Genomic DNA, 11,971 nt, shown 5'->3' with positions numbered 1-11,971 from the left:
TTTTTTTTTTTTTTTTTTTAGATTTTTTTTTTTTTTTTTATTTATCTGAGAGAGAGAATGGGAGACAGAGAGCATGAGAGGGGGAGGATCAGAGGGAGAAGCAGACTCCCCACTGAGCAGGGAGTCCGATGCAGGACTCGATCCCGGGACTCCAGGATCATGACCTGAGCCGAAGGCAGTCGCTTAACCAACTGAGCCACCCAGGCGCCCAGGAAAGATGTTTCTAATAAATTGATCAATTTTACCTTGCAAAAAATTTGAGCTATTTACATATCATAACAAAGTTAAGACAAATAAGAAACTGAGGGGGAAAACACCAAATGATCCATTTCCTAAGCATAGAGTTGTTTTTTTTTTTAAAGATTTTATTTATTTGACAGAGAGAGACACAGCGAAAGAGGGAACACAAGCAGGGGCAGAGGGAGAGGGAGAACAGGCTTCCCGCGGAGCAGGGAGCCCGATGCGGGGCTCGATCCCAGGACCCTGGGATCATGACCCAAGCCGAAGGCAGACGCCCAACGACTAAGCCACCCAGGCGCCCCAGCATAGAGTTCTTTTGACTAAGGAAAAGATCCGTAACACAACAGAAAGATAGGGAAACATCATGAATAGACAGTTAGTAGGAAAAAAACACAAATGGTTTTAAATGTAAAAAGATGTTCACACTCATAATAAAATAATTACAACCGAAACCTAAACTGAGATACCTTTTCCTTTTTTTTTGCACCTAACAGACTGATAAAAATCAGAAAGTCTGATCAAATACTGAAATAGGAACTTGTACATACATTGTTGGTTAGAATACACATGGGCATAACCTCTGTAAAAGAAAATTTGACAATACCCTTTGGTCCAGAAATTCCACCTCAAAGATATTATCCTACAAATAAATCTGCACGTATATACAAATTTTTGTAGCATTACTTGTAGTAGTAGAAGACCAGAGAAAACCTTAATGCCCATCAATGGGGGACTAGTTAAACAAATTATGGTATAGTCAAATTATGGAATACTACAGAAGTATTTAAAAAGAATGGGTAGTTGGCAAAACCAAATACTGAAGATGTGGAACTGGAGCTCTCATTACCGGTGAAAGTATAAAATGACACAATCACTTTGGAAGCTGACATACTCTTATAGAGTTATTATGTTTATATGTGTAACTACCCTATGGTCTAGCAATCCTATTCCTTAGCTAGGAGAAATGAAAACCCGTGTCCAAGAAGTACTAAGACTGTTCACTGCAGCCTTATTCATTATAGCTCCAAACTGGAAACAACCCAAATGTCCATGAATAGAATAGATTTGCAGTTATTTTTTTATTATTTTTAATTTTTATTTATTTATTATTATTTTTTTGTTTAGTAGAGTCGCATACTCTACTGACTGAGCTTGCCAGGCGGCCCTCTACTTTTTTTGTTTTTTACTTGACAGAGACACAGCGAGAGAGGGAACACAAACGGGGAGTGGGAGAGGGAGAAGCAGGCTTCCCACAGAGCAGGGAGCCCAATGCGGGGCTCAATCCCAGGACCCTGGGATCATGACCTGAGCCGAAGGCAGACACTTAATGACTGAGCCACCCAGGTGCCCCTCTACTTTATTGTTTTTAATTGCCATATACTATTCTATTGTATGGATTTTCAGAATTTTATTAACTATTCTCCCCCATGGACAATGAATTTTTGGACATTTCTGCTATTGCAATTATTGCTGCAATACATACTCATCATCACATACTTTTGACAGTTTCCTAGATGCAGAATCATTGAGTCCAAGGGTGTTGATATTTTAAATTTTGTTACATACTGAAATATTGACTCGCCAAAAAGATGGTCTCAACATTCCCATCAACTGCCTGAAAAGCATCTGTTCCTTAACTCCACTGCCAACGCTGGCATTACCACTTATGGGCTGAATTATACCCCCCAAAACTCTTTTTTTTATTTAAGATTTTATTTATTTATTTGAGAGAGAGTGAGAAAGAGAGAGAGAGAGAGGAGGGAGAGAGAGAGAGAAAGAGCGGGGTGGGGGCAGAGGGAGAGGGAGAAGCAGACTCCCCGCCGAGCTGGGAGCCCAACACGGGGCTCGATCCCAGAGCTCCGGGATCATGAACTGAGCCGAAGGCAGACGCTTAACTGACTGAGCCACCAAAGCGCCCCAATCCCCCAAAATTCTCATGTTGAAACCCTAAACCCTAGTACCTCAGAATGTGACTGTATTTGGAGAAAGAGCTTTAGAGAAGTGATTAAGTTAAAATGAGGCTGGTAGGGTGAGCCCTAATTCAACTTGAATGGTATCCTTTTAAGAGGAAATGTGGACACATAAAAAGACACCAGGCATGTATGCACTGAGATAAGACCATGTAAGGACACAGTAGGAAAACAGCCTTCTACAAGTCAAGGAGTGAGGTGTCAGAGGTAAACAAACCTGCTGACCCCTTGATCTTGACTTCTAGCCTTCAGAACTGTGATAAGATTAATTTCTGCTCTTTAAGCCACACGGTCTGTGGTATTTTCTTATGGCAACCCTAGTAAACTAATACACCACCTTTTAAAATTTATATTCTTTTTCTTACAAAGACTTGCCTTCTGTTTGTCTTTTAATTATTTAATACTTTATTTAACTCTTTATTTTATTTAACATACACATATATAACTCTTTCCATGCTCTCTTACCATGAGCGAAGCACTGTCCTACGTGCTTTATAAATGCTTCCATTTAGAAAAAAATAAAAATAAAAATAAAATAAAATAAAATAATAAATAAATGCTTCCATTTAATTATCCTAACCACCCTACTTGGTAGGCATTAGTATCTGTATTTTAGAGATAAGGAAACTGGGGCACCAAGAGGTTAAATAAACTTGCCTGAAGTGACAATGTTAGTAAATAGAGTTAAGATGAGAACCAAGGAATTCTTGCTCCAGAGTTTATGCTCTTAACCACTATGTTATTTGTAGAATTTTTTTGTTATACGTGCATAATTTTCATATAGTCAAACATACAAATCTTTCCCTTTATGACTTCTGAATTTTAATACCCCCTTAGAAAGATCTACCTTATTTGATAATCATTTAAAAAATCCATCCATGTTTTACAGGAAGTTCATGATTTCAAGTTCCACATTTGGACCTTTGATTAAACTAGTATTTGTTTGGGGCACAGGGGTGGCTCAGTCGTTAAGCATCTGCCTTCAGCTCGGGTCATGATCTCAGGGTCCTGGGATCGAGTCCCGCGTTGGGCTCCCTGCTCAGCAGGGAGCCTGCTTCTCCCTCTCCCACTCCCCTCTGCTTGTGTTCCCTCTCTCGCTGTGTGTCTCTCTTTGTCAAATGGATAAATAAAATCTTTAAAAAATAAAATAAAATAAACTAGTATTTGTTTAAGGAGTGGCACAAGAAATCCGGTTTTATTTTTTTCCTACATGGGTAGCCAGTTGTCCTAACATAATTTATTAAATATTCTTTCTTTCCATTGATTTATAATGGCATTTTAATTCATATACTAAATTCTCATAACCATTTGAATCTATTTCTAGACTATTATCTTTATTAATGTTATTTCTTCTCTAATTCCACACTCCTAGTAATTATTATTTCATACTATATCTAATATCTGTTAAATCTAATTTTTGCCTCATTTTCCTTTTCAATTGTATCTTAGCTATTCTCACATGTTAATTTCCCCAGAAAAACCCAACTATCAGTTTGCCAATGTACTGAATGTGTATCAAGAAAGAGGGGATGCTTTTCTGAGTATTAATAGCTAGAGAAGCCCTTAAAGTTTGTTTAGTACAAGCCTCCATTTACCAAGGAAAAATTCAGACACAGTAGCTAAGTAAATTGGCCAGGCCCATAGTGTTACTAAGAAGTACCATGGGTCTTCCAAATCTTAATACCAGGGGATGAGATTCTTTGTATGGTTGGAAACCAGAGCCAAAGGTGGTACCATAAAGCAACAATCAGAGACAGAGGACTAAACTTCTTCTGGTCCAGCTTCTTTTATTCTCTTCCAGTGTTTCTCATCTTCAAAAGGTAGGAAAAAACATTGTGCCTAAGCACCCAGTTCACAGAGTCAGAACCCTGAAGTGTAGAAAAGGTAAGGCAAAGGGATAGATGGACAGTTCTAAGAGAAACCAAGGTACTGACAGAGCCGTAACAACAAGCATGTAGCATAATTTCATACTTGCTTAGTTTTGGAAACACTGGAATTTCAGAAAATGACTATTGCTATTTTTTTTTTACATTTTTTAAAGATTTTATTTATATTTTTGAGAGAGTGCGAGCACAAGCAGGGGTAGGGTCAGAGAGAGAGAGGGAGAAGCAGACTTCCCACCGAACAGGGAGCCCGACACGCGACTCGATCTCAGGACTCTGGGATCATGACCTAAACTGAAGGCAGACGCCCAACCGACTGAGCCACCCAGGTGCCCTGACTACTGCTGTTGTATAGTATAGTATAGTATAGTACAGTATAGTAATATGGTTTTTGCCTAAAAAACCAAAAATTTAAACGACACAACCATGACCGGGTCCCACCACTTTTACCTTTTGGGCCTACCTCTCTTTTAGAAAAATTCTTGAAATGTGCATAGGCTTACAGTCTCTTGTATCTATTCCTGGTTTGTCTGTCAGGATTAATCTTTCGGGATCCTTTTACCTGAATGCTGCTTTCTTCATCTTCTCGGGGTGATTGGGCAGGCATGACTTCTACATCTGAATTATCGGATGAGGTATTACGCTTTCTCTTTTTACCCACCACCGGGGTGATGGTACTAAAAAGGAAAAACCAAATTCATTTTCAGTGAGGGTCAAATTCATTTAGGAGAAGAAAAATATAATTAATCTAAACCATCATCTATGAAACTTCCTAATAGAAGGGTCTAGCTCTTCAGTCAGTAGGACACACGGCTATGGAACAAGGTGTTTGAAAAACAGAAGATACTCGGGTTTCTAAACCACTGTCTGACCTTTACACCAGATTTGACAAATCCTTTCTACTACTGTACTCACAAATACCTGAAGGAAGGTGTCGTAAGAAAGCAGAATACTGGCCCAAGAATTACAAGGCCTCACTTTAGTTCCAGTTCTGTCACTAGCTGGGCATTAGTTTCCTTATTTGTAATATAAACACCAAAGATAATACCCGGCCTGAGAATTGTTGAGGATTAACTAAGATAGTCGATATGAATTTTTTTAAAGCTGAAAAATCCTCTCCAAATATAAACCATTATTATAATTCCACCACAAAGCCTGGAGAATCCTAGGGGGTAGAAGCTAGGGAGAAAGGAGTGAAGCCACAAGACATGGAAGGGAAAGAGAAGACAACTGTGATAAGCCCTGGTTCTGCCAACACTGCTTAAGGCTGACAATGGTTGCTAAATCTTCTCTAGTTCACAGATAAGATATAAGAACAGGGCAGCTACACCTCCAACAGCTTTTTTACAGATGCGGGTGGTAAGGGGATAGTGAGAAATCTCTTTCACACTTTAGTGATACAAAATCAGGAAGACGTATAAAGTCAGCTTTTAAACATAACCCCCAACTCAATAATTAGCTCTCTTTCCTGTGCCTTGTTTCTCTTTCAAAATATGCTAATTTGCACATTTCTGTTTAACAAATCATATAAGCATTGGGACAGACAAAAGAAAGGCCTTTCTATCTTCTGTGGTAGATATATCACCTTGAACTATGCAGCTGCTAAATACAAGTAGATCCTAGGGGCGCCTGGGTGGCACAGCCGGTTAAGCATCTGACTCTTGGTTTCGGCTCAGGTCATGATCTCAGGGTTATGAGATCAAGCCCCATATCAGGCTCCGCACCGAGCACAGAGTCTGCTTGAGACTCTCCCTCACTCTGCCTCTCCCCCTGCTCTCTCTTGCTCTCTCAAATAAATAAACAAATCTTAAAAAAAAAAAAAAAAATACAAGTAGTTCCTCTCAATACTAATTTTTTTTTAAGATTTTATTTTCCTAAGTAATCTCTACACCCAATGTGGGGCTCAAACTTACAACCCTGAGATCAAGAGTCGCATGCTCTACCAACTGAGCCAGCCAGGCGCCCCTCAACACTAATTTAAAAACAAGTGCACGTCCTCAAATGTCCCAACAAATTAGCAAAGGGTTGTACTCACTTCAGCTTACTCTTGCCCTTAGTTTTGGAGGTACCAGATGTTTTGCTCTTCTTTGGCTTTTCTTCCTTGAGCCTCTCTCCACTGCTCTTCTTCCTGCGTTTCTTCTCACCTTCTTCCTCAGGCCGAACACTGGGCAACTCATCCTCATTTAGGACTCGAGGTATGTTCTGCTCACCCCGGGCACGGGCCCTAGCAATAGCTTCTGCTACAATCCGATTGGCTTTCTCTTGCTTCTTCTGGTGCTCCAGCCTGCGGTTTTCCTCCATTCCTATCTTGCCCCCAGTATGAGGAGCAGAGCTTGCTGGTGAAGACAGAGCTGCCACTTCACTGGCACTTAGAACTTTAACTACGGAGAGCCCAGAAGAAGCTCCTTGGGAAGAGCCAGCCTACAGAAATAAAGACACTAAAATTTCAACATGCTCGTAGCTAAATGGCCTAAATAAAACTTAGCTCTGAAGAAGATAGGCTACAAATGTTCCATCTCTAATTCCTCAAGAATCAGATTCAGATCAAGTCTTACCGAACTTGGACACAGTAGGGGGAAAAAAAGTGTTTTGTTTTGTTTTTTTAAGTTGGAAGGGGATGAGAAACGGCAAGAATTGTGCCAAATCAAACTTCAATATCCTTTAGCCATGCTCCTAATGTCAATATACCTCTCCATTATTCTATGGCCAATCCTAATCTCTAAGCCAAAAGTAAATAAATTCAAATTCTACTCTTGGCCTATCTTTATGGGGGGGGGGGGGGGAGTTAATAATCACTTGACCTCTTTAGGACAACTTCTTTATCTTTCAAATGAAAGAATAATGCCAATCACTTTTACTCCACAACAGTATTAGGAAAAAGACTATAAATGAAACAGCTCAAAGACAAATGTTAGATAAATCACCTCTTATCCTAAACCTAACAATGACCCTCAAATCTTTTCATATAATTAAAACAAAGTTCCCACGGGTAAAAGAAAATAAAAGCTTGCATTTCAGTTCAGAGGCATGACTCCAGTGACCCCCACACTCAACAATGAGTGGTTGCTCAGGGGGACAGCAAGCGGCTACCTGTGGAAGTCTCACCTGTGGCTGCAGCACCACCTTGAGTGGTACTGAAAGTCTTTGTCCTGGGCTTTGTCCTGGCCCCATTATCTGAGCCTGCTGCACAGAGGACAGAGTCACAGGCTGGGTTGAGGGCGGCGGCGGCGGTGGCTGCGACGCTGGCGGCTGTGGTACAATCTGGATTTTCTGCTGTGGCTGTTGCACCTGCAGCTGGATTGTTACTACTTTGGCGGGCTGCCCCTGAGCATTCTTGGCTTGGGTCAGGGCTGCCAGCTGGTTGCCCTGTAACACTATCTTGCCTGGTAGACTCCCTAGAACGACATGCCGGTGTCCTTGGGGACCTCCAGACTGTGGCTGCTGGAGGACCAGGGTGATGCGTTTCGATTCACCCTAGAGTGAAGAAAGGAAATTACAAGAGAGGTGCAACATTAAAGAATGGTATAGTCTTAAATATTTACACCAGTTTTCCTCATCCTAGAACCATCAAAACTGAGAGTCAGAAGACATAGCACAATTTATTTTGTTCATCCTCCTATCTGTCCTGATTGAGTCTTCTCTGTAACACGTCTGCCCAGTGGTTATCAGGCCTATTTTTGACAAACTCCTGATGGAAGGCTATCTTCTAAGGTAGTCATTCCATTTTCTGGCAGTCTATTAGAAAGAAAGTCTTTATAATCCACCTCCTCACAGCTTCTTTCCACTGGTCCTACTTATTTTAATACCACCCCCTTCCTCACAAATGCTTTTGGCTCTTTATTCAGAGGCTAGCACCTCTACTCTCTTACAATAGAAACTAGCCTTTTCACTGGATAAAGGAGGAGGACAATCTCAATAATACGAACAGGGAAAACATACACATAGCTTCTGTAAGTCTTGCAAATATAAATAAATAATGACTCTTTGTTCCCATAGCATCCAGTATTTCTCATAAAACTTTGCATTATACAGTATTGTGAATTCTTGTTTACTGTCAGCCTTCCTGGCAGACCGTGAGCTCTGTAAGGACAGGGACTGTGTCTGTCTTGTTCAGCACCAGCTAGGCACAGTGTAAACATGTAATAAGAGCTCAAAAAATATGTCAACATTAACTGCTTCCACCTAATAAGTAGTAAGGACATGGCTGTCAATGCTAACTGATTTTTTAAAGTAGCAAAGGTAGAATTTAAACAGGATTTCCTAGAAATAGGTCTCATGTGCTCTCTTCTCACACAGTTGCTGGGCCCTCTACTAAACCAAAATTCACCTCCCCCTTTCACTCAAGTCACCTGGGTAGGTGTAGAGGTCAGTGTAACTGCAGGCTTCAGTGGGGGCCCTGTGGCCCCAGGGTTTCCAGCAGGAGCTGAACCCTTAACTGGCTGTAGGACCAGCTGCTTTACTGGTCGGCTGGGCTGGACAATGCGCTGAACAGTAGCCTGGTTCCCAGGGACCTTGGCGGCCAACACTGTATTACCAGAGACAATGGAAACACCTGGTCGAAGGGGAGTGCCGGTTAGCACTTTGGTAAAAGTAACTTTTCCACCATTGGCTGTGCCAGCCACCAGGGGCTGAGCTGTGCTGGTGATACCTTGGGCCTGAATTTGTGCCACATGGGCACCAGTGACTGAGGAGCTTGGTGGGGCCTTAAGGATAACAATCTTAGGGGCTGACTGAGGTGGTTGCCCTCCAGCACTACTGGAGGAGACAGCTGTGGCAGAGACACCCATGAAAGGATTCCCTTGGCTCAGGATCTCCTGGCTCTTGGAGACCTGCAAAAGTCCTGATGTTGGCGTCGGTGTCTGTAAGACAGGTTGGGCGGGCTGCTCCTGGCTGACGGGCTGAGTGGTATAATCATGCAAAGTTAAAGATTCTGGAGCTGGAGCTGTTGATTCTTTGGGAAGTTCTGTGGGGGCTGTCTCGTCTGGTGGGGGGACCAGGTCACTTGCTGATGAATTCCCCACATCACCACCTCCACCATCCTGGTTCATCTGATCCAAGGAGTCCAGAGAGCTTGGCAGTCCAAGGGCTTCCTCAATGGGGTCTTGTGTGACCTGGTTGAAGCTGTCATCAGTCAGAGAGTCCAGGCCAAATAAATTTGGGTCATCAAACAGATCCATGATGGGGTCTGCCATCTTGGGAAAGCAATGGAGGGTACTTCCCCAAGGTCTAGGGAGGGAAGGGGAGGGGGGGTACTGGCTCTCCCCTCCCCTCCCCTATTAAGAAAAAAATGTACACAATGGAAGAGGACTACTCTTCAGGTAAAGAGGCAAGAAACAAGTGCATGTCAGATTGTCCTGACCTTCATGGAGCAAGATGGCTAGGTCTTCAGAGGAAGATGGTGAAACTCCTGTTGTGAGAAGACAAATGAAAAATAAGCAAAGTTGGTGACCTCAAGGAAAACTTCTCCTTCTTAGGTACTACCTTAGTATCAACTGGCATCAAAATAATAAGAGAAGACGGAAATGTGAGGTAATCTGAGGACAGAGACACAGCAGAAAGAACACCCACATTTTTGCTTCAAACTAAAACTATAAAAGAAATAAACCAAACCCCCTTTTGGGCTCTTAAACCTACACACTTTGAAGTTTCTGTCTGTCAAGATCTCTCGGCTATCTCCGTCCATTTCTTTTTACAATTATCATTCTTAGGTAGAGATCAGGGAGTTTAACATTCACTCACCTTCTATTTCAGGTTATGTTGACAGAACTTAACAATATACCAGTAGCATTTCAACGACTGTAGATTAAGGTTTCTGAATATATTGCCTTTCATAAATTTCCCTTGTATTTTAAATGCTTTCACTTACCACTGGCAAAAATAACCACTTTTAACCAAGCTCTCAGTACAATCTTGCTACACTTTTAGTGTAATTTTACCCAGGAAGTTTCCCAAACTTTATTCTAGCTAACATATCAATCTATACATACTATTTCTGTTAAGTCCCCTCCCCCTTTCTCATATTTGAGATCAAAAACTTCCTCTGCAAGAAATTCAAAGAATTTACATTTTAGTTCCACTTATTTTTTTTTTAAGATTTTTTATTTATTTATTTGACGGAGAGAGACACAGTGAGAGAGGGAACACAAGCAGGGGGAGAGGGAGAGGGAGAAGCAGGCTTCCCACAGAGCAGGGAGCCCGATGCGGGGCTCGATCCCAGGACCCTGGGATCATGACCTGAGCCGAAGGCAGACGCTTAACGACTGAGCCACCCAGGTGCCCCTTTAGTTCCACTTATAGTCCCAACTTTCTCTCTCATCATTTCCTATATATACCCTACATTCCAGGCCAACTAGACTACACAGTTCCCCTATGTGATTCCTATCTGCATCTTTGCCTATTGTGCTGTAGCTTCTGCCTAGAACACATCCTCCTCCACTCCCAAGCATCTCTCCCAGCTGAAATCTTTCCTACCCTTTCAAAGGTCTTCCTTCTATTCCAAAAGGTGAGGTCCGAACCTCTGCCCCTTTCACAGCAAAGCAATTTGTGATGACTTGGTCCTTTCACTTTCCTTAAATATTCAGTGTTGTCTGCACCTTATTTAAAGCACTTATACTTAATATTTTACTAAAATGACCAGTCTCTTGCCCATATTCTCTGAAGGCCCAAATGGTTCCTTTGTGCAAATTATTAAAAGCTGCCTGCTCCTTAAGATGCTTGTCTGCCATCTGCTGGAAAATTGTCATACTAAACATATTATCGATGATGATAATGAATATGTGCAATGCACACTCTGCACAACCCTGCATGGTGGCCCAGTTGCTCTTTCCCCAAGAGACAAAAAGTTCCTGGATGGTAGGAACCATGTCTTAGTCATGGATCCCTAAAGAAACAGGAAGATATCACATACACAGTAGCTACTCAAAAAAACACTTAATGAATTAATATATTTGCTTGCAGTATAAGGAATGAACCATTCAATCCTTATAAAAACTAAATGGTACTCCTTGATTTTAAGATGAGACAGTACTTTCCCATCTTGAAAAACTGTCCTACAGGGGCGCCTGGGTGGCTCAGTCGTTAAGCGCCTTCAGCTCAGGTCACGGTCCCAGGGTCCTGGGATCGAGCCCGGTATCAGGCTCCCTGCTCCGTGGGAAGCCTGCTTCCCCCTCTCCCACTCCCCCTGCTTGTGTTCCCTCTCTCGCTGTGTCTCTCTCTGTCACATAAATAAATTAAAAAATGAAAAAAAAAAAAGAAAAACTGTCCTACAAAGAACTGAAAGCATGTTTACTAAATCCACATCTAAGGATTTAAGTTCATGAAAATGTTGGAAAAAGGAAAAACTAAAACAAGGAATTGTGAGTACACCACAATATAACTAAACTATATGAAAATATGAAAGTTCTTTGTATATGATATCTATACTTGACAATTCAGGAAAGCCTTGCTTGATAAGACCTTTTCTCTTAACTTTTAGAAGACACCAGAGAAGAAATTTGTCAGTGACAGAGTACAGACTTTACTGAAAACTTTTCCATACAACCCACAAACTACTTTGTCCCTTCCTCAACTTATTCGTTATCCTTATGAAACAATAAAATGTGGGTAAATAGCGCAGAAACTCAGATATAAAAAGAACAGACTGATCAGTAGTTGGCACAACAAAATTACAAAGTACACATGGCATCTCCACCAATGTTAAACAAGATCTTCCTTGCTTCAGTAATTGTATACCCTTCATATCTCCGCAGGATCCATATCGCTTCCCACTTTTGGCTAAACTATTCCACCAGCTCATTCCAGCCTCTCCTAATACCTGCCCCAAAGTTGCTCCAAATGACAATGAGAAAAGTTATATGTATTTCTTGATTTAACAAAAAT

At 41.5% G+C, this 11,971-nt stretch overlaps 1 protein-coding gene across 7 annotated transcripts in view; it reads right to left on the bottom strand.

Moving 5' to 3' along the window:
- The window catches only part of CHD8 (chromodomain helicase DNA binding protein 8), a 61,819-nt gene that overhangs the window by 32,065 nt on the left and 17,783 nt on the right, over positions 1-11,971 (bottom strand). For 5 of the 7 annotated variants that reach the window (XM_032417011.1, XM_032417010.1, XM_032417007.1 and 2 more), the window contains exons 2-5: positions 8,443-9,500; positions 7,199-7,567; positions 6,129-6,514; positions 4,656-4,770 (exon numbers count right to left, since the gene is read on the bottom strand). In XM_032417011.1, the coding sequence (XP_032272902.1) occupies positions 4,656-4,770; positions 6,129-6,514; positions 7,199-7,567; positions 8,443-9,285 (1,713 nt within the window). In that variant the 5' untranslated portion in view covers positions 9,286-9,500. The remainder of the gene's footprint in view (positions 1-4,655; positions 4,771-6,128; positions 6,515-7,198; positions 7,568-8,442; positions 9,501-11,971) is intronic. The other 2 variants (XM_032417012.1, XM_032417013.1) reach the window with 1 other exon arrangement.

This window comes from Phoca vitulina, unplaced genomic scaffold (genome assembly GCF_004348235.1).
Source record: "Phoca vitulina isolate PV1807 unplaced genomic scaffold, GSC_HSeal_1.0 scaffold20, whole genome shotgun sequence".
In the NCBI taxonomy this organism is placed as follows: Eukaryota; Metazoa; Chordata; class Mammalia; order Carnivora; family Phocidae; genus Phoca; species Phoca vitulina.
This window is presented reverse-complemented; position numbering and strand designations above follow the sequence as displayed.